At 40.8% G+C, this 27,425-nt stretch overlaps 2 protein-coding genes and 1 long non-coding RNA gene across 4 annotated transcripts in view; 1 reads left to right on the top strand and 2 right to left on the bottom strand.

Annotated features, from left to right (window-relative positions):
* NUP153 (nucleoporin 153) overlaps nt 1–12,523 on the top strand; it is a 62,092-nt gene extending 49,569 nt beyond the window's left edge. For both annotated transcript variants that reach the window (XM_044426667.1, XM_044426665.1), the window contains exons 19-22: nt 8,133–8,501; nt 9,119–9,397; nt 10,755–10,911; nt 11,390–12,523. In XM_044426667.1, the coding sequence (XP_044282602.1) occupies nt 8,133–8,501; nt 9,119–9,397; nt 10,755–10,911; nt 11,390–11,474 (890 nt within the window). In that variant the 3' untranslated portion in view covers nt 11,475–12,523. The remainder of the gene's footprint in view (nt 1–8,132; nt 8,502–9,118; nt 9,398–10,754; nt 10,912–11,389) is intronic.
* Nucleotides 45–8,191, bottom strand: LOC123021670. The gene is made up of 3 exons (XR_006414369.1): nt 7,864–8,191; nt 994–1,042; nt 45–397 (listed from the first exon to the last, which is right to left on the bottom strand). It is a non-coding gene; the product is annotated as an uncharacterized LOC123021670 (long non-coding RNA).
* A 2,801-nt stretch (nt 12,524–15,324) lies between the features above and the next one.
* FAM8A1 (family with sequence similarity 8 member A1) lies at nt 15,325–23,623 on the bottom strand. The gene is made up of 5 exons (XM_044426668.1): nt 23,145–23,623; nt 19,760–19,880; nt 18,398–18,521; nt 17,687–17,826; nt 15,325–16,490 (listed from the first exon to the last, which is right to left on the bottom strand). Exons 1-5 carry the CDS (start codon nt 23,563–23,565, stop codon nt 16,346–16,348), a joined length of 951 nt encoding a protein of 316 aa, XP_044282603.1. The 5' UTR covers nt 23,566–23,623; the 3' UTR covers nt 15,325–16,345.
* Nucleotides 23,624–27,425: the final 3,802 nt, after the last annotated feature.

The following is a 27,425-nucleotide window of genomic DNA, read 5'->3' as shown; positions in this document are numbered from 1 at the left end:
TTTGGTGGTTAGTCATGCCGGCCACAAGACTACGGAGACTGTCTATGGACAAACGCTGGCTCCCTCGGCTAGGAAACGGAGATGAGCACCACCCCCTAGAGTCAGGCATGACTGGACTTAATGTCAAGGGGAAGCCTTTACCTTTACCTTTTTAATGGCTCCCCATTTGCTGAAAGGTTGCCAAACTGTTTCCAATAAAATTTAGGAGTCATCTTGAAGAAGGCAGGGACTCTGGACAACATCCCAGTGTCCCGCATGGGATATTACCTTCATATACGGGTTGCTCAGCTCATGTGGAATCTAGGATGGCTGCTGGCTGAAGGATTCAGTGCAGGCCCTAGGTAGCGTGGCAGTCTGATGCTTTGAAACAGTCTGTTTGGTTTTCTAAATTGAAATTCTGGGGAAAAAAATAGATAAGAATTCTGACATTAATCTATCCTTGTATTCAAGAATTGCATGCAGTTGAGTGAGCTGACTGGCAGAGAAGGGAGTTCCGTCTTCTCTGCATAGAAATTTCCTCCCCACTGCAGTGGAGCTCTCTGTCCCACTTGTGCCAGCTTCTGACATGCTCAGGAAAATGTTGCAGTATACTAATATTTGTGGTTTTATTACTAGAACGCCACAAACTAAAATAAGTCATAGATTAAGTTAATCTGAGGAGAGTTTATGATGTTTGGCTACTGCAGCCTTCCCCAGTAGGGTGCAATATGAAGTTGGAGGATAATTTCCATGATCTGTAGCCAGCCAGTTACCATCCTAGTTGGGGATAATGGGTGTTGTAATCTACACCTGGAGGGCACCATATTGAGAAAGGCTGGGCTTCTAGTCTGCATGGAAGTATCTAAAATTACTTTTATGGATATGTTTTAGTTATGGAATAGGAGCCATTTCAGGTTTTGTATCCTTAAGATATGATAAGCAGCTTGTAGAGATAAGCAGAAATGATACAGTTTCTATTAGGGTTGCGGCAATATTCAGTTGTCCACCTATTACCTGGCTAAATATTCCATGAGGTCAGGAGTGTCCTTGGATCTTCATAGTGCTGAGTGTATTTGAAATAGAAAAACATTTATTAATTTCTATACTATCCTGAAATGCAGTTTCTAGCATGGTTTACAAACAGAATAATTGAACATAATAGCTAAAAACTCTTCACTCTCATGCACAATGTTGACAGACATGCATATATGCATAAAATAGTTGGCTATAAATAAGTGATTACAATACATACTTAATTTTATTGAGTTAACTGTGTTTTTTTCCATTGATATCTCTTCTGTTGTTATAGCTGTGCTGAATTAATGCTTTAAATTCTTGATTGTTATTCAACCAGTTATATTGAAGAATTGTTTGAATAGTAAGTTGATCAAGTATTTTGACTAGTAAAATAGCTAATCCTAATTAGAAAGTAGGAAAATTGGAAAAGGAAACAAACTTGGATAATAGACTGAGTGAAAAGAATGAATTTGTATATAATGTTTTTCACACATATAGTCATTTCATGGGAGCTACCTTACTCCCTAGTTAAAGAATTAACATCAGGAAAATGATCACAGAACATCAAGGTGTTGCAATTACTGTATTATTATTTATTAAAAGGGGAGAAAGATAGCAAGGAGCAAGAGAATGAAGACACAGAGTTTAGTACCAGCTTATAATAGATACAAGATTGAAGAGGAAGGCAATATAGACACTGGACAAGAGGAAAAAATGTCAAAGCAATGTGCAGAACAGATCTAATGAGCAGCAGAACTGAGAGCAAATCTTTTTAAAGCAGCAGCAGGAAGACCAGAATATAGAACATTACAGTGACCAAGAATAAAAGAATGAAACACTGTCCCTATTTTATTGGTAAAAAGAGAAGACTGTTGTTAGAGCTAAGAACTGATAATCGCATGACTTAGTGATTGTATTTGGTTAAAAAAAAACAATTCAGATGTAGATGTGAAGAAATGATGCAATGAAGGAGAACAAGAAAGAAGAGGCAAAAGGAAAACTAGTGGATTTGATTTTCAATAATTTTAATAAGAGTATATCCTGTGAGGCATGCACAAATACTGAGCGAAGAGATAAGATCATGAACAGAGCAAGGAATTGAAAGTCATTAAGGTAAAAGTGACAGTTTAGGAAAAAGACACAGATAAGGAAAGCAAGCAGAAGAATATTCGCAGTAAAGACATTAGATTATATATCAGGACACTGGGGGACAACTAAAGAAAGGAGAGGAAGAAGAGTACAGACAACTATGAAAAATAGTGAAAATGATAAAAAGGTAAGACCTTAAACAAGCTAACACAGAATCATAGATTAGAAACATAATACTGCCCTTGCAATAGTGGGAATGATAATACAACCCTGGGAAACAAGCTCAAACTAGAGCGTCTAAAATGGAACGATTAGTAGAACTTACCAAGTGCTAGCTTTCTGCTGTGTTACTGATTGTTTAGCACTGGTAGATGGCTCATGCTGGATATTGCCCGGAGAAGAATAGAATGATTAACCAAGTTAAAACTAGTGGTTTTCTTTCTGGTTTCTGTGCATTATACATATGGGCTCTCTTCCTGTGTGGGTCCTCATTAGGAACCGTCTGTAGCTAAAGAGTTTTTCCCAGAGCACATTGCCCTAGTGGCGTTTTATTTGTTCCATCAGTTCTCTTTCAGCCACCATTGAAGCAGCCTCATCATATGTAATTCTGGTGCATTTTTTTCAGTAAAAGTGACAAGGATGAAGGTGAAATTCTGACTGAAACTTGTTAAAAACAACTAGCAGAGAAGAAAATAATTCAGTCAAAATGCCCATTGAAAATGTCTAAAATAGAAGGAGAAAAATAAGTTACCTAGGAAGGGGGATTATGTATGTATGGATGGATGGCATTTCTGCCCTACATTCAGCTAAAAGGTTTCAAAAAGCTGCTTACATGAAGTCAGTAAAAACAAGAGAAGGCCGCAAACTTACATGACAGAAAAGAAAACAAGATGGAACAGAGCAATCTCCAGCAGCAGTCTTAAAATTAATTAGTTCCTCTTTGTGGTTTCTGTACATCATACAATGGACTCTGTGCCTGTTGTCAGAAGGATTTCCAAGCTATAGAATTGTTCTGGCAATAACCCCTCCCTTCCCTGCACCTAGTGTATCTAGGAATGGTTCCTGCTCTCTCCCCCAGTTCTCTTCTGGCCACCATTGTGGGTATCTCAGGACTTACCACCTTTCACTGTTCCTTAACACCTTCTTTGTCTTGTGTTTGAACTTGCTGTTAGCCTTTCACTATCCTCTCAATTCTTGTTTTGACCCTACTTTACCTCTGCTTGCCTTTTTCTCCAAAAAGTGCATGCGCGTGCGTGCGCGCACACACAAATCCATCTTATCATCTGTCTTTGCTTCTGCTCTTCTTCGTATATTTCTGCTTTTCTGCTGATGGGACTCAGGATACCTTTTCAGAAGTATGTTTCTTTTGGGAGTTGTCTTTGTGCCTGTTCTGTTGTGAAGAAGGGCATCTTGTGGAAGTCAGCCTGCACTGCCAGGATTTCACAAGGCAGGCCCAGAAAAATCAAGCTGGGTGACTAAAGCCAAGCTAGGGACTCTCTGCTCATCCTGTCTACTCCTGGACACACAGAAAAGGCCCACTGGGCTGAGAAACTGGTGAAGAAAGCTAAAAGATGGCAGATGTGGGAAGGTGAAACACAAAAAATGACTTAGACAACATTTCCCACTGCTGCCATCTGTGCCAGAACCAGTGCCAACTCTGTCTAGGAGGACACAGTCCTTCTCTGAAAGGGAGGTCAGGGACTTGCTACCCTGTACTCCAACTTGCTCACTGTCAGTGGTATCCCTGTACAGGATCCTGTTTTCCCCATGCCAGCAACCACTGACTGTGATCCCTTCACCAGTTCCAGCCACCAGGCTTTCTCCACACTGGGGTAGCAGCTACTCACTGGCACCATCTCGTACCCCCAACCGCTGACTGAGGGAGTGTTCCAGGTCCCTTCTGCCAAATTGGGAGTAAGAACTATACTGTTTCTGTCATACTACCACCAGCATGGAAAAGAAAGAGGAGGAGTGGACCCTAGGGTGCCATCACCAGCATACCACCCTCCCCTTCAGGTTTTTCCTACATGGATGACAAGCTGCTGGTTGCTCCATCCTAAGATGAATTCCTGGACTCAGTCTGTCACCTCATTGGAACGCTGGGACTTTGCATTAACAGTGTGAAATCTTTCCTCTCTCCTTCCCAATTAATCATCTATACAGGGGCAAGACTTAATGTGTTGACAGCAAGAGTCTATCCTCCAGCCAACAGCAGTGATGTTGACTGACCTCTGCTCATGGCTTTGCATTGCCCCCAGGACAACAGTGCAGCAAGTATGGAGACTCCTGGGTTTTCTGGCATTGATGGTCGCAGTTGTCCCATTTGCCTGGCTACAGATGTGGCCTCTCCAGCCATGGTTTGTGGTTGTCTATTGATCTCAACATGATTCAGTCCAGAAGCATCTGGTGATCCCACATTTGGTACAGGCAAGCCTGGGTTGGCAGACTTGTCAAACCAGACATGTTGTGGGAACCAGACTCCATACTGACCCTGGATGCATTGTGCCTGGGATGGGAAATGCACTGTGACAAGATCAGAACTCATGACGTATGGACAGCTCGGGACCAAAGGGAGTACATAAACTATCTCAGGCTCATTGCAGTTCAGAAAGCGCTGATCACATCCCAGCTTCATCTTGGGAACAAGCAAGTTCAAGTCACAATACCATGGTAGTGTTTTACCTGAACAAGCCAGGCAGCACATACTCCGCATCCCTGACATGACTGACCATACAGATATGGAATTGGTGCCTTTTAAGATGCATTACCCTCATAGCTATTTGCCTAGCCAGGACCATCAATATCACAACAGATGCCCTGAGCAGGAAGACCCAAAGGGGCTCATGAATGGGAGCTGCATCCAGAAGTCACTGAGTAGCTTTCCCAGGCCTGATGCACCCCACTGATAGACCTTTTCACCACTCGGAGCAATGCAGTGTGCGGCAGCTTCTACGCCTGAGCTGGGACCAGCCAGGGCTCCATGGGAGCGGCATTTCTTCTCCATTGGGAAAAGACTCTTTTACTTGTTCCCATTGTTTCTGCTTATCAGAGTGCTAGCAAAGATCCATTGCATTCTGATTACACCATGGTGGGCCTAGCAGGTGTGATTTGCACACCTCCTGCACCTGTCCAACAGAAAATTTATGCAACTTTCGTCAAGATTGGACATTATCTTTTGGGAGTGAGAGATGATCCTTCATCCAGATGTCAGTACCATCCATCTCATTGCATGGCGTCCACTCTCCATTTCAAGAACCAGGAAATCCTGGTTGCAGCCCTGTGACCAAATATGAGGCATTCCCACACAGTGAAATGGAATGCCTGGGCCACCTTTGCCCAACATGAAGCCTTCAATCCGTATTGAGTGTTCGACTACCAGACCCTCGGCTTCCTCCATACATTACACTCTAGAGGCTTGGAACCAATCTCCATCAAAGTTTAGCTGGCAGCAGTATCATTCTGCATAATAGTCAGTGGCTTCTCCATCTTTTTCACATCCATTGTCCCTTTGCTTTATGAAAGGACTGCAGAACCTTGTTCTTCATCCCTGATTGTTTTTGCCAGGATGGAGCCTGTCAGTGGTCATGCAGGCTTCCACAAAGCCACCCTTCGAGCTTCTGCCCACAGTAGACTTAACCTGCTTTGTTGAAAAGTGACCTTTCTAGTGGTGATCATGTTGGCCAGGTGGGCAAGTGAGCTTTGTGCTCTGCACATCGATCCATCGTTCATAACCTTCCAAGGGATAAGGTAGTCCTGCGGCTCAACCTATTATTCCTCCCAAAGGACATTATTTTGCCAGCATTCTTCCTGATGCCATTGCACACAATGGAATATGCCTTGCATACACTGGATGTTTGCAGGGCGCTGGTGTTTTATTAGTCTTGTACTGAGCCTTTCCACCAGTCCCAAAGACTGTTTGTATGTTATGGTGAACATTCCAGAGTTGAGTTGGTTCGCCCTTGGAGGCTTGCACACTGGATTGTCAGAATCATCATGCTGACCTACCAGCTTTCTGGACTGCAGTTTCCGAAGTGACCCAGAGCACACTCTACCAGGGCAATGGTGGCTTCTACAGTGCTGCATAGTAGCATCCCACTGCAGGACCTCTGCAGAGCAGTGACATGGTCCACTACCTCGACCTTCATCCAGCAGTACCAGCTCAATGCTCCTTCAGTCAAGCAGTCCTATCGGTAATTTTCTGCTGACCCCTGCCCACCTCTGTCTCGAAGTATACTCACTAGTCACCCATATTTGTGATGCACAAAGACCATGAAGAAGAAAGTAAGGCTAGCCTTCTTTAGTTGGTCATCTGTGCATTCACACATTCCATCCACTGAACCCGAATTGGTGTTGATAGCTTCATTAACATAATTTTCTTTGGGCCTATAACATATGGAACAGGTCAGCCATTCACTGGCCTCCTGCTGGTTCTGTCAGTCTTGAAAGAACTGAGGAAAAGGGCAGGGATCTTTCCTAAATATATCAGGGAGAGGGATTCCTGCCAGAATGAGTTTAGCTTGGAAATCTTCCTGACAACAGGTCCCATGCAGGCACAAATCCCATATCTGTGAATGTGCAGATGAACACTAAAAGGACAATAGTTACAGGTGAGCAACCTAATTTTACAGTGACCAGTCAGAAATAGTTCAGGGAGAGGAGGTGCCTGATGGAGCCAGTCTTTTAGCACAGCTGATGAAGCGGTTCCGTTTCTCTTCTCCTCAGAGAGTATTGCTTTCCTTTTTAAGAATGAACAGAGAGCATATTCAAAGGGTGAATGTGAAGATGAGGGAAAATTCAAGATGTGGCTAGAGACAGAAGAACCTCAGGAAAAACCTAAAGTGTCACAGGAGCAAGAGCTGTGGTACAAAATAAATGTCAGCACAAGGAATGCTAAGGCAGAGGTAGAGTATAGGCAATAAAGGAACAGTGGAGAAGAAACAGAAGGGAAAAGAATGAGAAATATGAAAGCAAGAAAATAAATTGACTTGGGACCCTGTGCAGTCTTAATGTATGCCCTGCCTCTACTGAATACCACTAAGATGTGGTGCTAGAGCAGTTGAAAAATTCATCCAAAGCTTTTCCAATCTTTTTTTATGCCCAGAAATAAGAGCACAACTACCATCTATGATAGTCTGTTTTCATGTCACACAAAGGAAGTAAAGAGAATGGCAGTTGAACAGCCCAGTGTAGCTCCATGGCCCAGTTTAGCCATAATCACAAATATAGCTTATTAAAACAGGTGATGTGCCTATTGAGTCTCTCTTCCCCTTCCTCTTCATCCTTTGTTTTGTGTTCCATAATCCACCATTCTCTGTTTCTCCTTTCAGATATAAACTGTAGCTTTGTGTCTTCTTAGAAATCAGGATGTGAAGTTTCATATCCCAGTTTGCACTCAGAGATTAAAATACAACTTCCTGATAGGCATAACAGGGAATTGTTTGTTAACCAAACCTGACAGTTTTGCATTATGGAACATGAGAAAGGAGAGAAGGAAACAAGCAAATACAGCACTTCTTCTCAATTTACTAAGATGAGATTGATAGATATCCTAATCTTCATGATGCTATGTGTACAGAACATTTCCAGAATTCTTAGTGGAATGTTTTCATGGATCCTTGCACATATACCTCTGAAGCCTTTTATTACTTTGAAGTCAATGCAAAAAGAGCTAATGTGGTGTTGTGGTTGGACTAGGACTCGAGAAATCTGGTTCTAGTCCCCACTTTGCCACAAAGCTTTACTGAACAATTTTGGCCAGTCACTTGAATCTTAACCTACCTCACAGGGTTCTTCTGAGGGTAAAATAGGAGGAGGAGGAGAATTCTGAAAAGTTCCATGGATTCCTTGCAGGAAAAAGGTTAGAGATAAATACAATAAATAAATCTTAATATTGCTTCTCGCTAGGCAGTGAATTATTTGACTGTCATTTCTGCAAAACTACAGAAATGCGTTTTCTGATATTTGGACATTGTTCAGTTATCCATAGATGCACTCCTGGTTTTTACTTTGTACTTTTTCTCAACTAATCTAATTACATTCACTTTCAGATCCAGGATCAGCAAAGCCTGCATTCAGTTTCCTGAGCGCTAGTTCTTCAAACACTGCTGTGCCAAGTGGTTCTGTTGGTGGTGGCAGCAACAGCATATTCAGCACCACCACCTCCTCTTCCTCAACTCCTGCACCAACGTTTTTGTTCGGACAGGCCAGCAACACTGTGAGCAGCTCTGCATTTGGTAATCCCTCTGACTCCAGTACATCACAATCCTTTGGCTTTTCTCAAGAGAGCAAGCCACCAACAACCACCTCCAGTACCAGCACCCCTGTTCCATTTCTCTTTGGTACAGTACCCACCACTAACAGCACAGCCAACACGGGCTTCAGTTTTGCAGCACGTACCACAACAGCAGCTCCTACAGGTATGCTCCAGACTTGGAGACATTATGTTCATGCTTCAAATGCCACTGTGCAAGTTTTGAAAATGGCTGCACACCTTCTCCACTTACCCAGTGCTGCTGCTTTTCACCACCTTTCTTGCCTTCCACACACTGCCTCCAAATGTCTGCACTGTATGCTGCCTGTTTCTTTCTCTGCTTGTACAACCACCATCACTGTTGTTTCTAACCTCAGAAATTTAAGTGCCTGTTAGAATGGTTACTTCTGTGTTCTAGACATTAAAAGTTCATTTGAGAGCTACTCTCTCCCATCAAGCAGTTGCATAAAGTCCTGTTGAAATGTTCATATGTGCACACCATAGGAAGGAGTTTACTGGGATGGGTTCTGTTATATCTGTAGAAAAGGACATTCTTAGAATAACCCTGGATTTGCACTAGCAGCTACAGCAACTCCTAGTGCAAATCCACATTATTAAAACAGCAGATATGATTATTGGCCATTTCAGGTATTTCAAATTTCAAAATATATATTAGAAAGATATTAGAAATAAACATCTACTTTATACTAGATTATCTCTGAATGGCTAGATTCTTAAGTACCACACAGTCCTCAAGTTTATCCTGCTTGCTTGCTTTTATAGGTTCCTCCTCTTCATTTGTGTTTGGCTCTGGGTCTTCAGCTCCTCCAACTGGTCCAGCATTTGGTGCCAGTCAGACACCAGCCTTCAGACAAGGCCAAGGCTCCAGCCAATCTCCTGTTCTAACTTTTGGATCACTCTCCTCATCTTCATTATTTCCTACTGGCTCTCAGGCTGGGCCTCCAACATTTGGGTCTGTGTCAAGCAGTACCCAGCCTCCCATCTTTGGACAGCAAGCCAGCCAACAGCCTGGTTTTGGCTCAGGTACAGCTCCTAATTCTGGTAAGTGCAGATTCTACAGGTCTCATGCTGTAGCCTGCTGTGTTCCAGCAGAACTATGCCTAGGTTGTTCTACCCCTTTTTCGATCCTCTTTTCACATTACTCTTTCTGTAGTATCATGAATACCTCATGAAATAAACATTTTGCATATTGAATTCTGGTTGCAAGTAACTATTGATTTGAAAAGTGTGATAGCATAAAATTGATTATACAATTGGACAAAAGAACAATTGATTAATAGTTACACTTTCAGTAGTGTGAACTGGCCTCTGTTTTGAATATACTTTCCATGAAATGCCAGGACAGATGCTGAAACATCAACATGCTCTATACAAGTGATTTTGTAGTTCAAGCATCGCTTTTATGCAGAGGTGCCGGCCAACTACACAGTTGACATAACGTTGATAAACACGAAATATTCCTGTTTCTCTGTGTTCAGAAATTGATTTGTTTTGTTTTAAAGGTTGATTGTCAGTCTTGATTAAAGAAAATCACAATGAGACAGTGAATACAGGGAAGTGTGATGTTCATATAGAGACAGAAAGACGTTGACTTTGCCCCCCCCCCAGAAAAAAACCACACACACAAACATGCATACACAGAGTTGAGATACCGATTCAAAAACAGCTTTGTTTTCATAATCTACTATTTTCTGAAGATGCTTGGGTTTTATACTTTATACATTTCAATCAAAAGTTCACCCAACAGGATGTTTTGGATATAAGATTTATTGTGTAGCATACCACAGAATACATTTTGAGAGAGTTAGCTAGGATCCATAGACTTAATATAGGGTATGCCTATGGACTTGAATTATTTCTTCCATTATATGTACATTCCACTTTTGTACTCATGTAATAAACAAATGGTTACACGGCTTCATTTTAGCCTTACAGCATCAACTCTGTAAGGTAGGTTAGGCTGAGTGTGTGTGACTGGCCCAGTTACCCAGTAAGCTTCATGGATAAAGGGGGGGGTGGTCTACAACCTGAATCTCCCAGATCCTCAGTCCAGCACTCACCAGCACACCAGCTCTCTCATACCCAGTGTGATTAAAAAAAACCCTTTTGCCATAGAAACTACTTATGAAGCTCCCCCAGTTTTCAAAAAAGGGTTTGCTATATGGCCTTGGGATTTCTTGCTAAAGAAATACTGTTCTTCAACTGGTGTGGTTCTCTAGACTTAAAATTCAGCATATCAATTGGCTCTAAAGGACAGATGGTGTTACTTTTAATAGCTCTGGAATCTTGTTGTGGTGTTCAACTAATTAGCACTGAGCCAACAGCTATACTTGCACATGAGAATCCTCTGTAATCCAGCTGTTCTTGAGAGATTAAGGTTCAGTGTTCACTCTTTTAGGTGGTGTGTTCCAGTTTGGAAGTAGTACTGCTAATTTCAACTTCACAGGCAACAACCCAGGAGTATTTACCTTTGGTGCAACTCCTGGTGTAAATCCAGCACAGCCTGCAGGCTCTTCAGCATTTTCATTCACCCAGCCTTCATCATTCAACCTGGGGTAAGAAGGAGTTTAAGAACTTTCCATAGATTATCACACTATCATCTTAGAATCCATGTTTTTGGGGGCATGTGAAAGTAATTTTCAAACCATTACTTCCATTATAGTTCCAGGCTGCTAAATAGTGATGCTTAGAAAAAAATGTAGTTTCTAACGAGTGTACAAATGCAATATAAATTTAATTGTTATTGTTGTTGCTATTAGAAATGCATTAGTGTTTTATGACCAAAACAGTAAATACTTGTTGATGGCCTTAAGCTTTTCAGCTTTGTCATCCTTGAAACAAAAGTTCAGACTGAGACACCATTAAGTGAAAGGCAGATTCTCTAGAAAATGGTGTCCTTAAGAAAACATCTACAGAAAACTCACACAAGTGACTTTTTTACAGGGTGTTTTTCATATTTGTTCCATAATATTAAGAAGTTTCAGACATATGCGAAGTTTCTTACTTTTATTTTTTTTTCCCCTTCCAATGCAGGAATAACGGGAAAAATATATTTTCCGTGCCTGGATCATCAGTGCCTGGTCGGAAGATAAAGACAGCTGTTAGACGTAGAAAATAAAATATTAATGATTGTTACAGACAGCAACTCTCTTACCACAGCTGGTCACCCTGCATTGTTCAATTACTGAATTGTACCTCATGCTGGGTTTAGCTGAAGCCAGGTCTGCCTAAACTCTGCTCGCTTTTTCCCTCCCCATATAGGTTTTGGTTTTTTTTTTTTTTTTAATTAGAGTTGGTGGCAGGGAGGATTTTGAGAGCAAAACTTCTTCGAATCCAGCAGTTTTTCTTCAGTGACTTGGCATGGTCTGGCTATAGTTATAAATATAGCCTGCACAGCGAATGGCTTCGTATAATACCTCTGTTTGCACCACTTTGTACTCTCATCTGCGTTTACTGACACCTCGAACTTGTAATTATATCAGAGAGGGGAGTCTGTATAGAGTAGAGAATGTGGATAATGAATGATTTCTTTACAGAGTTTGTGCTGATGTACGTGTGAAGTGAGCGAGTTGCGTGTATTGTGCACTAAATTTTTCTGATAGAGGAAGAATGATCAAAGAATGGTCCATGCTAAGGACTAGTTAGATCAGTAGTACTTCATTCGATAATTATATGCTCTTTCTATTTTCATTCTTACCGCTCCTTATCACCTGTCTCGCCTTTTCATTATTTTATTATGAAACAAATGTGTAAATACAATTCTGTTTCTCTATGTACTTTGGCATAACAAATCTGTGAACTTGAAATTTTAATTTTGTGTGTTACAGCAAATTTTTGTTTAGTATTGTCTCAGATTTTATTATGTAAATCTCATTATTCAAAGTTGCCTAAATCCATTAAAAAAAAAAAAACCTTTCAAATTGGGAATTCTTAAAGTGAGTTTATTGGCTTTTCTGATCCATTTTTGTTTGGACCAAAAACCAGTATTGTACAAAGTGTTAAGTATATATTTTTATATTTACGGAAATGGACTCTGGTGACTTTGGATAATAAGGAAAAGTTTAATATTAAAGCCATGTTTATTACAGTATAATTAACATGTTAAACCATGGGATAAATGCCATCAATAAAAATTATGAAATATGTTTGTGTGAACTTTAATACAAACATGTGTCTTATCTCAAATTTATTTAGCTAACTCTGAGCAATGATTTTATGAATTTGTGAAGTAAGAGGGTGTCTGGCTTCCCAAACCAGAGAGCTGAAAAGAATTTCCAAGAGCATTTGACTGCGCTTTAACTAGGCACTTTAAATGCCTATCAAATACATATAAATGAGGAACAGGATTATATTGGTTAAAATAGTTACTGCCAAGAATTCAGCAGCAATGAAAAATAGGATCCTCAGTAACTTGACTGGTCCAAAGGAATTCTTTATAGTCTGTAAAGCTCTTTTAGAGAATGCCACTTGTTTCCCTCCACGCTGGTATAGATTTTTCAGCTTACACCTTACACTCTCCTCATTGAGCTGGTAAAGCACTTGCACACTCTTTTGCCTTCTAACTGCTGCACTAGTAACCACCACTGAAGTGTAGTGGTTGGAATGCTAGACTGAAACTCAGGTAAGTCAGGTACTAGTCCCCACTCAGTCCCCACTTGGGTGATTTTGGGTCATTCACTGCCTAAGTTTCTTCTCAGGCTTGTTTTAAGAATAAATAGGGATTGCAAATAGTCCCCAAGGTGGTTTAACCTTGGGGACTTTGTAAGAGAAAATGGGGCAGGATATAGCTGTAATGTAATAAAGCCTAGAAGACCAGTCTCCTTGGTTTTAAATTAACTTGAGAGACCCCATTCCTTTCCGTTATTATCATTTGCTCCTTCTGAGTCCTACAGAAACTGGCAATTGTCTTAGAATATTTAGAATCATCCTATTTTCTAAATTGCTATTCACTTCAGATTATGAAGTGGATAGATGCATGTGTTGTGAGTTGTTCTTTTCTAGAGAACAAAGGAGGGGTGTTTTGCTTTCTGGGAAGCCTCTCCCTTTAAATATGGCAATCTCTGCTGAGCTATTCTTTGAGTCAAAAGCTCTGGTTCTGAGTCATGTATCAGTCTTCAGGATTCGGTGAGCCCCAAACTGTTCACTTCAGGAGCTAGGATTTTAATTTTTCTTCCTGGCCTTTTGCAATAAGGATTGCAACAGAGTGGCCTCCCAAGTAGGTAACAAAGGCTTCTATCCTGCCTGATGACACAAGACCCCAAAAACAGTGCCAGGTCAGTATGAGTTGCCACCTCCTGTTCTTGAGTAGATATGAGAGTGGTACCTTGCCAGCGTTGGTGGATTCAGACGTGAGAATCTTACGGTAATAGGTCTGTTACATCATCCAGACCCAGCTATAGAGTTCCTGTGTGATAGGATTAGTTTTCTGAAACCACAGAGAGAAAATCAATGGTCTATTGTTTAACTGACTTCTCCAGTTATTCAAACCCAGGATAGCAAAAGAGAAACGAGAGTCCTCAGGCAAGAGCAACCAAAGTAGTGGCTGCTTCCAGCCTTCAATCTCTGTGGTTCTTAGACCCTCGCAACAGAGCAAATACGTAATTCAGCCATGTAGATGGAAATCTCCTCTGGCTAAATTTTTTTAAGTGTAACTCTCAGTAGGTGTAGTTAGCATGGCTAATACAGGGGCCATAGTGGGAAGCTGGCTCACATCTGTAGAGCCATGGATTTTTTACTCTGCACTAGCAGTTTCTGCAAGAAGGCCTGACAATTCAGTGACAGTAATTTGATGACCAATTTTGGTTTAGTTTTAGATGAGGGATGGGCAACTGTGTGTGTTTGGGGTGGGGTGGGGATATTTTCACTCCGTGACTTTCTCCACAGGCCATAATCCACGAGGCACTGAAAAATGCCAGCCAATGTTTTTTCTACTGCTGCCACAAGTTTCAGCAACAGAGGGACCACATGTGGGTCATCAGTTACCCCCATTTTGGGGGGGGGGTAGCCCTGTTTGCAGGTTCTCTATTGTAATACATGCCCAAATCCTCCAAGGCTCTGTTAATGCTTTCCTCTAAGTTGGGGATAGGTAGAAGGTAGGCCTAATGATTTGTAGTGGATCAGCAAGCATTTACATCTCGCAATTGTCTGCTAACAGTAATGACTAAGGGCTTCACCACCACCCGCTCACATTTCACTAAAAGTTTGGGGAGAAACCAACAGTGCATTGTTGTGTTGAAGGACATGGCAAGCTTGGCTCTAGTACTTATCACAAATTCCTGGGCCACCCAATTCCTTAATTCTTAGCACTTGAGCCCTTATTTTGTACCTTGCCCTGTTTGATGGTTCTCAGATCCCACAAACTTGAAGTCTGCGCATCTTGTTATAAGAATAAATTTGTCAAGGTGTATTTCCAATTCAAAAGTGCATTTCAGAACAACAGTAAGCACTTAATTTCAGTATGTTTCCCTCCAAGAGCATCTAACCCATTTACCTTTGCTTGAACACTCAGAATTCTGGGAAAGGAGAAATACTAGCATTCTTTGCTTTTCCCCAGTAAAATTGCAGTTATACATAATGCAGTAATTAAAATAATGCTGCTGATAATTCAATAAGTTGAAATGTTACCTCTAGCCATTTCTCTGTCCTCAGTGATCTGAGATCCCTGCTTAAGTACAAGAACCACCTGCTGCTATAGAAAATAGATGGCTCAGATTCTCAAGGTTTTTTCAAGACATTGAAACACCAGCATAATAATACAGGGACTACTTTTTAAATGGCTGCTGTGAGAAATATGATTTGACATTACCCTATTGAATATGTTCCTTATAGAAATCTTTTTCTAGTTATAGAGCTGTATTTTATCATAACAGAACAATAAAGTGATAGAGTGTTCTAATACTTTTAAAGAGGTCTATCAGCCCAAAACACTTAGAATTGATGAATTAGCTATTCAGTTAATACAGTGTAAGTAAAAACAAAACATGCACAATATGCTTTATTCAGTAAGTATAATTTAAGTTATCTAGGCATACAACCATATAAAATGAAAAGGATCCTTATTTATATTTATCAAATGTTGCACAAATTCCCTGCATTGCTTTAGAAACGGTAACTAGCTTTTTTAACTATTCTGTTATAAAAAGGTGCCAAATGCTCTGCAAAATCTTTGCTTCCATCAAGCTTATTTTGGCTCTTACCAAATACATCTGAAACAAATCTAAGATTCTTGCACCGATTTTCTGTGCTTTTTTACAAGAAACTCTTAAGCCTCCATGAAAATCTATATAAGAGCTTGTACGATGGGAGGGCAAAAGATAAAAAAGTTTATTATCCATCTAAACCAATGATTAAAATTGCAATCATCTCTATAGTCATACTGCTACAGCTTCCAATATTTACCTATTAATACCAGTATTACTTGCCTCCCATGTTAGCTGGCATGTTCAGTGATTCTTGTATTATGTTCAAGAGATCCACATCATGCAAAGACATTTAACACAATGTTTACAGAAAAGTTTTGAGTGTTAAAATAATACAATGCTTGTGCAAGCGATTCATGATAAGGCTTTTATAAAGTGGCAAACCCTTAGCAGTCCAACAAAATAGGAGGATACAACTTTTTTTAGTATAGCTTCCCTCACAAACACTGTAAACCTTTTGGTTACCCTTCAGTAATAAGAACAGTCCAGATGTTCATAAAAAATAAATCTACTTTTTGAAGATTTGTAGACGCCAAATGGTAGTACTAGTATTCCTTGTGCAGTGCTCTTACTGTAAAACTGCCAATGTCTTGAAGACAACTAGTTTTCTTGCTCAGTTCAAATACTTTCCAATTAAACTTGTGCCATTTCCCACCAATGTTTATGGCACTGTTTGAAAAAAAAGTTCACTGTCTTCACGGGCATTCTGGAGTGAGATTCAGAAATCCAACAAGATAATCAACAAGATGTAATCAGCATATTTGAACAGCAAATCAAGACTTTCTTGATATCATCTGACATTATGTCTTTTTACCACAATTGTTCCTGCTACAATATCATAAGCTGTTCGGTTATGGTGAAAGAACAGCAGAGTAATGAATGCAGGAAAGAAGGAAGCAATAGAAAAATTCTTGATCAAAGCTCGTATTGTAGATCTGGAAGAAAAAATACAACATCTCTACAGTTTGTTGTCTAGACTGGAGAGCACTGATGCATTGGTACACAATTGCTTATAGCAGTTATACTAAAAAACAAATTATTCTCAGAAGACTACATCATTCAAAAACCCAATATGTATGTCAGCTTTCATTAAGAATTTTGCTCTCATAATAATCATAATTTTTGTTCATTTGAAGTATTATTTCTTCCCATAACTATGTTTGTCTTTCATGATAATTTACTGCTGCAATGACTCAGCAGTGCATGTCTTCTGTCATTCATTAAACAAACGCCTTCTTTTCACAGAAGATGTCAGTGGTACAATGTAAGTTGCAACACAGCATTACAGATAGTTCAGAGGCTTCAGTGACTGTATTAACAATGCTGAATTACTTCTAATTGTAGCCAATATGATTTGTCTAACATTCAGAAAGTGCTAAGAACTGAATAACTAAACACAGGTAATACTGTTTAGAATGGAACTGCCAGATCCACAGGAACATAGCAAAAGATCTTGGGGACACAGCAGGAAAGGCAGGAGGAGATAGACCTACTCCTTATTGCACCTTCTATGATATGCCTCTGTGGTGAATTAGTAAATGTCTGAGTAATATGTATGAAAAAGCATGTTAAAAATGAATTGTGGATTGTCCAGTTCTTCCAATTGTTATGCAAAGTTCAAAGGCCAATGCACGGTAAGATAAATGAGCCAGATCCCTTTTGACCATGGATTAAGTTGTTGTTATGGTGGCCTTGTGGTTTGGAAGAAGACTATTGGGTATACCCAAACTGGGTATATTGTTTGGGATCATTTCTCTTTTCAAGAACCACTTGCTATTGTTACCTAAACATTCAGAAGAATTCAAAGGAGAGTCTGAAATGACTACTTTCTTCTTCGGGAAATATGCCCTCCCTTCCATCCATAGAAAATCAACCCTTTTACTGCCTTTGTGTTACTGTTTTACTTTGCTGCGAGTTTATTTAGGCTTTTTAAAGTCTTTGATTAAGTTTAGTTAGGTTTAAACTACTCTGGAAATTAGGATTGAGCAGTGGGACAAACATTCTTTAAAGCGAATCCCAAGCTCAGTGTAGCAGAGAGGAGAATATTAATTTACACAATATTGCTAGGAAAAAAATATGAATTACAACTTGCACTGGAACAGACACCAACAATACAAAAAAGGTAACTTACGTTGTCATGCTCACTTTAGAGGACGGAATCACTAAGACGCGACTTGGTGCAATAAGTACAGATGTATCACATGTCACAACTCGCAGGCCAAGCAGAAATTTCCCAGGGGTTGCTCCACCTGCTCCCCAAATACATATAATCTGAAAGAAGTAATTTTGACTTTGTCAGCAGTGGGCTGTGTTTTACCTTCATCTGACATTATGTTAATGAAGCTATCTTCATGCACCTAGAATAGACATAAATCTTTTGTGTAATCAGGGTGATTGCTGGGATGGAATGACTAACCTGCAGCCTGCTCCTGCTGAATAAATGAGCCCAAACATCAAGAATGAAGCTCGTTCCTATCAACATAACTTTACACTGGTTCTATCAAAATGTAATAGAGCCTTAAGTCCCCAAGGTGTTTACACAAGAATAATATTCAAATCAAGCAAAGCTCCTCTCCAGGGCGCACACACACTCACACAAACACATGTATCACAAGGATGGTATGAAGACAGCTCATGGAAATGTCAAAACAGACAGACACTTTCAAATAAAAGCCAATGCTGAGGCCTGACATAACTCAGAGGAGAGATCATGTCAGATGATGTCAGTGGATTTTCTGAATGCTTTCCTCAATATTTACTGTTAATTTCTTATGTTCTTAGAATAACAGGTTAGATGTTTTAGGAAAATACTGTGGATTTCCTACCACTTTCATAGAGATACCTCATAGAAGCAGACTAGCAATCTGTAGACAAGAGCCACAATCATCATTTTCTGTAAGTCTTCCATGGAAGTGTCCTCATCTATTTCCTCTATAATGTAGTGCATTGCAAACTTGGAGATATCCCTGCATTGAAATTTTCATGTTAGTAACATAAGCACATAAGCACTCTACAGACTTCCAATAAATAGTATTACAGTAAAATACAGACTGTCATTCAATTGACAGTTTCCTGACAGAAAAGTAAGCATCTAGCAGATGGGGAACTTGTTTTCATGAGCAGAGAATTAAATAGCCAATAGAATTAATAACCTGCACTTAGATTTCAATGTCCCAGTTACATTTAGATCACACAATCCTCAACTGGATCCTGCTTATTCTTGCAATCATTTCTACTTAAAGTAGGAAATGTATACTCATTTCAAATTTAGGAAGTTCCTCCCTTTCTTTAAAAATCCACAGCTTGATTCTACATCTACAAGGTCAAGAGAGCTAGTATATGTAATAAGTTCCACGGTGAATCCCCCTCCATCATGAACTCACTAGATTGCTTTCAACAAGTCAACTGCTCTTGGCTTCAGCCCCACATCAACATTCCTATCCCCACATCAGGAGAGGCTAATAGTCAACCTCTCCAAAGCCACATGGCAATCAATATTTCAACATGTATACACATGGGTGTACTAGGCAAAAAATCTCAACCAATATAGTGCTGGATGATTATCAGAATGTACCAAGTTCAAGTGCATTATGGGAAGCTAACAGAATTGTCATGATTTAAAAAGGAAGTTGACCAATATTTGTCAAATACATTTCTCTATATGGCTAGGATATACACAGTTGGGTCTAGTCACCGACATTCAACAACTGTTGTGCTCCGCAGTCACTGCTGTAACTGCGGAGCCTCAAAGCATACTACTGAGGGATGGCAGTATCAGCTTGTGAAGAGAGACCCTTATCTATAAGTAAACTTTTATAAAATAAATCAAGCGGTTATTCAGGGTTTATACTCTTTCCCATATACATACAGGTCTTGCTCTCACTGAAGTTATAAACCAGTGTTTGAATGATTCTTACGGGGAGTCATATGATGGTACATCTTCCTGTACAAGAAAAATACCCTTCTATCAAAGCCTAGAATTGTCAGGGAGATGGCTATACTAGAAGCCGCCTTAATATCTAATTTTTGTTTCTCAGTTATTTGTGTATTTATTTTGGTATGGCAGAGCATCCAGTCATATAAGCCCCACCTGCAGTCTGTAGCAAAATAACCCAGATACACATCCCTGGGAACTGTGTGTACAGCTGCTTAGAAATAGAGAAGATAAATCTGTTATAATCACATTATGCATTGGTTAACTTACTTAATTCCACTAAGGTGCATAATACTTAATACTATGGTTGCCTTGATAAAGAAGAGAATAAAGAAATCCACCATCTCTGCCATAAATCTGTGGGCCAAGGATGGAATAATATATTCACGACCTAAAGCAAAGCAAAGCAAAACAAAAACAAAACAAACAAAACAGAATGTTCAGTATTATAATATACTTGAAGAAAAAATAAACAGCCTGAAAAAAGACTATGAAACATAGATAAACTCAAATTATTTGATAGCTACCTGTTCACACAACATGACTATCTACCATGGGCAGTAAGCCATACTTGGTTGTTGTGTTGTCTGACCCTATACCACTCTCCTTGGGGTGACTCTGACTCACTAACAGTGACTCTGAAATGCTCAAGCAGCACACCGGATGGACTATGAGTGCTACACCACTCCTCCAAAAAAATGGTACACCCCAAACGAACACAAATAATTTTACTTTTCAACCTACAATTGCATAATCCTGGAGATGCAAGTGTGTACATTTCCACATATGTAAAAATGTGAATCTCACCTGGGTAATGTCCTTGGGGATGTTTTGGTAGGAGATACCAAACAGACACAGATCCAGAAAGGTTCCAAAATGGGTTTACTTGGGGTTTTGTTTGTTTTGCACTTTGTTTTGTCTTGACAGCTGCAAAAAGGCAAGCTGTCAATTCAAAGCAAAGAGGCAAGACATTTTGGGTCAAAGAAGAGTTGGCACTGGGATCACTGGGTTTTTTGTGCTCATCTGGTAAGTCCCACTAAGGATGCAATCCTATGCACGTTCAGAAAAAAAATTCCTATAACTGCCAGCTTTCCCCAGCCACCCATGCTGATGGGGAATGCTAGGAGCTGCAGGATTATTTCTCGTACATATGTATAACATTACATGCCAAGTTACTGTTGGCTTTGTAGAATCATTTCACTAGAAACTTTTGAAAACAAGCTGTTAAACCAGTGAGTCTTTGATGGGGTCCAGCAAGATTCTTCTTAAAAAGAGCCAAAAAATGTTATTTATTGCATTTATTTTAGTTTTATACTACTCAATAGCTGAGGCTCTCTTATGCTGATGATATAAAGCTATAGATAGGCTAATTACAGTCTTTCTATATATGAATTATTTTTTCTGCATGTTGTTACTTTAAAAGCAGAACAGTTAATATTGTAACTGTTCCTGGAGTTCCTTTGTAAATACTAGCAAGATCTTTCCAATTTAAAGCAGTAGATTCATCTGCATGTTACAGAATTATTTAAATCTTGATTTTAAATTTATAGGAATGTAAGATAATACTACTATTTCAGGATAAATGTAAGATGATACTATTTCAGGATACTGCTGATTTTCCTGGGCCTTTTCTGCTGCTGCTCCCCATCTCTGGAACTCCTTTCCTAGGGAAATTTGCCTGGCACCATCTCTATTTTTCTTTTGGCACCAGGCAAAGACATATCTTTTTAGGAATGTTTTTAATGTTTAGCCATATGCTGTGGGCCTTTTAAATTGTTTTTATAGATGTTTAATTTATTATGTATTAATTGGTTTTTAATGCATTTTTATTCTGTTGGTATGTTGTACATTGTAAGCCGCCTAGGAAGGCCTCGGCAAGTATAGGTGGCCTATAAATATATGTAAATAAATAAATGAAATAAATTATCAGAATGCTGAACATGGAAAATGGGAAAAATTATTATGAGGTAAATATGTGGTAAATTAGATTACAAAGCAAATCAAGGAGAAAAAGAGGGGTTAAAAGGAATTTAATAAATTTCTCTGCTCCCCTTGTGTAATGTTTTAAAACTGATTAATTACAGAGAACAGTTCCTCTTTTTCCTTTTGTATCAAGAGTCCACCCTTACAATTTACAGATTACAGTTTACAGATTACATTCAAGCCACCCTTCCATGCCCACCTTTGCTAAACATTACTAGAGGGACAGCCATGTTATGCTGGACTCCTACATCCAGTTATTAAATGAACTTAGTTCTAAGTAGACATGTACAGAGATGCACTGCTGGACTGTTTTAGTACATGTAACAAAAAAGTCACAGGGAACCTTAAAAACTAACAGATTTATTATTAGTCTTTGTAACTTCACTGTATAAGTGGAATGGTGTAAATGGGTGACCTGCAACAACAGGGGATTAGACCCAATGGCCTTTTTGGCCCCTTCCAAATCTACTATTCTATGATTCTCAAATACTTTGATTTGGTTTTGAGTGTGCGTGTGTGAACCTGTCATCTGAGAAAGCAGAAGTCAGATGCTTCAGTCACAAAAAATATATTCATTCTTAAAAGTGCCATGAGACTCTTTGTTGGATAGGAGTCTTCCGCAAGAATAAGGGCTCCAATAAGGATCCAACCTCCCCAAACCACCAGGTCTCTTACTGTTGATGATCAAAGGAAACTATCGACAGCAGTCCATGCATTTTTTGAGGGTTGCTTAATTCTCTAACAAGCCATAGTGCCTGGGTTCAGAAGAGACAAACTGCAGCCCAGTACTGGTTATGCAAACCACACCTGGCACCTACTGCAATTCACAACAAATGACTCTAAAGTGTTTTCATTCTACAAACCACCCCCTCTGTAGCATGTTCAAGGAGCTGAGAGGCTGCCCTGAGAAGGACAGGACTGAAGTATGAACCCAATTTAAGGTGCTAGTGTTAACCTATAAAGCCCTAAACAGCTTGGGACCAGGATACCTGAAGGAACACCTCCTTCCCCATATGCCCTTGCACCCCCTAAGATCTGCCGAAGAGGCTCTGCTCTGGGAACCCTCCCTGCAGGAGGTAAAGGTCTCTACCTGGAGAAGGGCCTTCTCTGCAGTGACGCCCAGACTCTGGAATGCACTCCCCAGAAAGGGTTGCCTGGCACAGACTTTATATTCCTTTTGGCGCCAGGTGAAAACCTTTTTATTTACCCATCATTTTAAGAATTAGAAATTTTAATCCGTTTTAACACTCACAGTTCCTTTCTGTTTAGTTTTTGATTCTTTGCTAGTATTATGTTTTTGTTGTTTATGATTGCTATTCGTTGTTGTTACCATTGTTATAATTTTTGTAAGTCGTCCTAGGACATTCTTTTCATGTAGGACAGGATATAAATATTATAAATAAACAAATAAGGAAGGAAGGAAGGAAGGAGTGGGCGAAGAAGTCCACTTCCTGCAGCGCAGTTGCTCTCGTCTCAATCTGGATCGAACCCCACTAACTTTGTCATGCAACCTGCAAGGCTCCCATTCCTCCCTGCCCAGCATGCCTTCCACCCAGGGATGTTATCCAGCATTGTGATCCACCACCAGCTCACGGAAACATCACCAGCTTGACCTGGCCCCCAGCCTCCGCCCCTCCCCCCGGGTCGTTCGCCCCACCCTATGAAAGCTCACCTGCCGGCCGGCCGGATTCCCGCTGCGAGCTGGAGGGGGCGGGGCCCGCTCGTTGGGCAAGGGGCGCTTGCCTGCCCGTCGGCGGTTGCCAAGCCGAGGCCGCGCGGGAGGGCACGGGGCCGGCCTCGGCAGAGGGGGCCGGAGGGGTCGCAAAGAAGTAGTAGCAGGGGCTGCTGCCGTAGTAGTACCCGCCGGGGGCCGGGCCAGAAGCAGAGGCGGCCGCGGTCGCAGCTCCGGCCATGAGCGCTGCCAGGCCGCTCTGCCAGCTCAGGTATCCGCAGTACGAGTCCCAAAGCCATTGGTGTACACGCCGCGAGTACTCTCCCGCACTGAGCGCCTCCGAGCCAGCGGCTGCGGCGGTGCCTCCTTCGCCAGGGCCACCGCCGTCGCCGTTGCTTTGGACCTCGCGGAGCTCTTCCATAACGCCGGCCCAAAGGCCTCAGCCGCGGTGCCTGTCACTGCCTGCAGCCCTCACTGCGCAGGCGCGAAACCATCCCTTTCCCCGCGTACCGTTTTTTTCTATCTTGACAAGACATGCCTGACTCAACTCAACTACGTAATATTAACGTCACTGCCGCAGACAGAGGGAGGAGAGCAAAGAGGCCGGGCAAAGGAATGACTCGGGTTAACCACCCCTAGTGACTGCTCTGATATGTGTCGGATGGTATCAGCCAGGCCCATCGTTTTAATTCTTAGATTCTCCTTGCCGCCCGCAGCAAAGAAGGGGGTTGATATTGGAGCAGTAAGGGAAGAGGTGGGGGTGAGTGTGTCTCTACAGGCCCGCCAATTCGTTGTTGTGTAGGAGGATTCCCTTAGTATTATTAGCGTTGCACTGCATTTATACCCCATCTTTTCTCCTTGTGAAGAACCTCATTCAGCATGCATAGCTCCACTTTACCCTCACCACAGCCTCTGAGGTAAGTTAGACTTTGGCCTGCAGTGGCTCACTGAGCTTCCAGTGACGAAATATCTGGGCAGACATTACTGACACCACCTGACTGTCCTTCCTACTTTCACAGATACTGTTCAAAGTACTGACTTCTGGGTCTACACGGTGACCGTCTGCTGCAACCAGACGGCTTAATAGCATGGTATAATAAGGGTTCACTGTCTGTTCTGCAGCTACAGCCTTCTCGTTCCCTGCAACTTCTTTGGGTTTTTGAAGAAGGAATTAATCAGAGCTTGTTTGCAGTTCGAAACACTGTTTGTGGCCTGCCTAACTAACTCAGAACGCCCTGTAAAGTTCAACACCAACTAAGACCATAGGAAGAACTGAATACAAAGTAGCACTCTTGTTTACCCTTCAACACAAAACAGAAATGGCTCCCAGTCTGCTATGCAAAAAGGACAAATGAAACTTAGCTGCTATAATTGACAAGTACTCCCTTGCAAAAAAAATAAATTTGAACATCTGTGACCTTGAAGCCACTCTGCCTATTCAGACCTTCACAACTGAAGTGCAGACATGAATAAGTGGAACAGTGAGGATGGAAGGTAGTTTTTGGAGCAGCAGAGGCAAGCTGCCCACACATTGCTGAGGTGCAGAGGCTGACCATGAGGGAAAGTGTCATAGAAAACACATGGCCTAGCAGGCCTCTCCAGGTAGATAGTTCACAGGAATTATTGGGAACTGCCATAAAAATACCCCAGTTCTTCACCAGTTAAATTCAGGACTCCAACCCAGTGGCAGCTGCCAGACTAGCCAGCAAAATTAAGTCTCTTGAGAGGCAGTGAGGGAGGGACAGTGACCCTGGCTTCAGGGATCCAGCAGCTCCTCCCTGGAGGGCCTCCTCCAAAATAGGTACTTCAGCCCCCTGAGGGCCCCCTCCAGTGCACCCTTGCAGATCTGACCACCTGCTGGCAGGGAGATGATAAGATTTGTAGTCCAACCCATCTGGCAAGTCCCAGCATGGGGAAGGATGCCATATCCACATGCAGTGAAGGGTTTTGTGCCATCTTAATCCCAGAATAAGGGCACAGTCTTATGAAATTTAGGCAGTTTTTTAAAAAACCTACAATTCCTAGCATGCCTCAGTCAGACATGCTGCTTGGGGCATGTTGGGACTTGTATGCCTTTTGCCCATCTTAAAGTTGGGTATTTCTTAAATGGCACAGGATTGTGCCTTAAACATATCAGAAAGGTGCGACAGGACTGTTTTTGTTGCAACAGAAAAACATGTACATATCTTTGTAAGAGCAGTGACCCAGATTATTATTTATGTATAATAAATTATCTGAAGCAAATTGACATGCCTTCCACAGGAACAAATCTGTTCCTAGCTGCTGTGCATCTAGGGCAGTGTCAAGTGGCAACTGACTGGGGTGCCTCACTGTGAATTCATTTCACATATTCTAAAGGATCTTCAGTGGTTGCCCCTCTGAGCTAGATTTGTTGATGTTAGCATACAAAGTTCTACATTATTAGGGTCAAGTTTATATCAAGGAATGAACTTTCCAAGTCACTGCAATCTTAAAGGGAGGCCCTGTTGTCGAGGTTCCACCTGACAGATTTCCATTTAGGGTAACATGGAAAAGGGCTTTCTTTGTAGTAGTGGTTGTCCTGTATACTGCTGTCATAATATGCCAGGCATCAAAGGACTCTCATCTTTTGCTCATTTTTGAAAGCATTTATTGAACACTTATTTTGGGTTTTCCCCAACTATGAACTAGTTTGAAACAATCTCTTATAAGGTAATATTTTTAATATTCCTTTTGTAAATCAGTTAGGAATTAGTCAAACTATAATATAAATTATGGCCCTCTTGCCTTTTTTTTTTTTTTGGGGGGGGGGCTACAACTCCCAGCAGTTCTAGCCAGCATAACTGACAATGGGCCAAAACATCTGAAATTTTGTTAGTTGCTTATTCCTGTTCTGGGAATATTTTATGCGCTTTTGCCTTCTACATGATGAACAAAAGACTTGCTTGAATTACTTAGCACAGATTGGACAGAAAGCCAAACCTCTTTTATCAGTCTATTCAGTTAATGGAAATGCTTGACATCCCATTTCTAAACATTTGTGTTAGGGAATAGGTTTAAGATACATTTTAAGAATATTTCTATTCTTTTCTATTTCCATTAAAAGATTATTTAGGACTGACCTACTTTGGGAAATGTATGTAGAAAGCAAAGGTGATAATATTCAAATTCAAGCCAAAAGCATGAATTTGCTTTTAATTAGATCTGCTTAGGAATGGATTTGGGCTGAGTTTAGGTGTTGCTGCCTGATTGTATGCATACTGACTCAAAGTTCAGGGTGACTTGCTCCTAAATAAGCACATGTAGGCTGTGTAGGTTCTAGAGCTCAGAGCTTAAACTTGCATGCAAATAATCCAGAATGATATATTACCACTGCAGCATAGCACAACATTAGGATAGCAACATAGCTACATCTGTGTGGAAAAAAATGATTTTGCATGCCTAGGCAAGATGATACTTAAATAGTAAGTTTCCATTCTATTTCCTAGGATTAGAGAAATGAGTGAAAATTGATGGAAGACATATCAGTAATTTTATGATATGTGGATGATACTATATTACTAGCTGAAAGCAGCAATATATTGAAACGACTCCTAATGAAAGTAAAAAAAGAGTGCAAAAGCAGGGCAGCAGCTGAACATTAAGAAAACAGAAATCATGACTACAAAAGAATTACAGAACTTTTCTGGCAACAATACATACTTTGCATGCTTTGGCACAGTTATCAATTCAAACAGAGGCTGCAGCCAAGAAATTTGAAGAATCAGACTTGGCAGGGCAGCAATGAAGGAAATAGAAAAGATACTCAAGCATAGGGATGTTTCACTGGAGACCAAGATCACTCTATTGTATTCCTGATCATTATGTATGGAAATGAGAGGGGGACAATGAAGAAAGCTGACAGGAAGAGAATTAATGTGTTCAAAATGTGGTGCTGGAAGAGAACTTTGCTTGTGCTGGACTGACAAAGATGAACAAGTGGGTCCTACATAAAATCAAGTCAGAACATTCACTTGGAAGCACAAATGACAAAACTGAAGCTGTTGTACACTGGGCATATCACAAGAAGGCAAGACACACTGGAGAAGACAATCATGCTAGCGAAAGGTGAAGGCAGAAGAGGAAGACCAAATATGAAATGGATTGACTGCATGAAGCCATGGCCTTGAATATACAAGAGCTGCACAGCTGTTAGGGATGGGTAATTTTGGAGAGCATTCATTCAAAGGGTTGTCATAACGCAGATGTCGTGATAGCACGTAGCAACAACAATTCAGTTATCTGAACATGTGTACTCTTCCG

The sequence above is a fragment of the Varanus komodoensis genome, unplaced genomic scaffold, assembly GCF_004798865.1.
Source record: "Varanus komodoensis strain SLA01 unplaced genomic scaffold, ASM479886v1 scaffold17, whole genome shotgun sequence".
In the NCBI taxonomy this organism is placed as follows: Eukaryota; Metazoa; Chordata; class Lepidosauria; order Squamata; family Varanidae; genus Varanus; species Varanus komodoensis.
The sequence above is the reverse complement of the archived record's forward strand: the minus strand, read 5'-3'. Positions and strand labels throughout refer to the sequence as shown.

What these genes read in the sequence shown, in the direction of transcription:
- FAM8A1 (XM_044426668.1), bottom strand. Translation starts at nt 23,565, where the DNA reads ATGGAAGAGCTCCGCGAGGTCCAAAGCAACGGCGACGGCGGTGGCCCT. An exon ending in GGAATCCGGCCGGCCGGCAG is followed by an intron (nt 19,881 to 23,144) that starts GTGAGCTTTCAT and finishes GCTTTGCTTTAG; the next exon opens with GTCGTGAATATATTATTCCA. An exon ending in ATGCACCTTAGTGGAATTAA is followed by an intron (nt 18,522 to 19,759) that starts GTAAGTTAACCA and finishes ATTTCAATGCAG; the next exon opens with GGATATCTCCAAGTTTGCAA.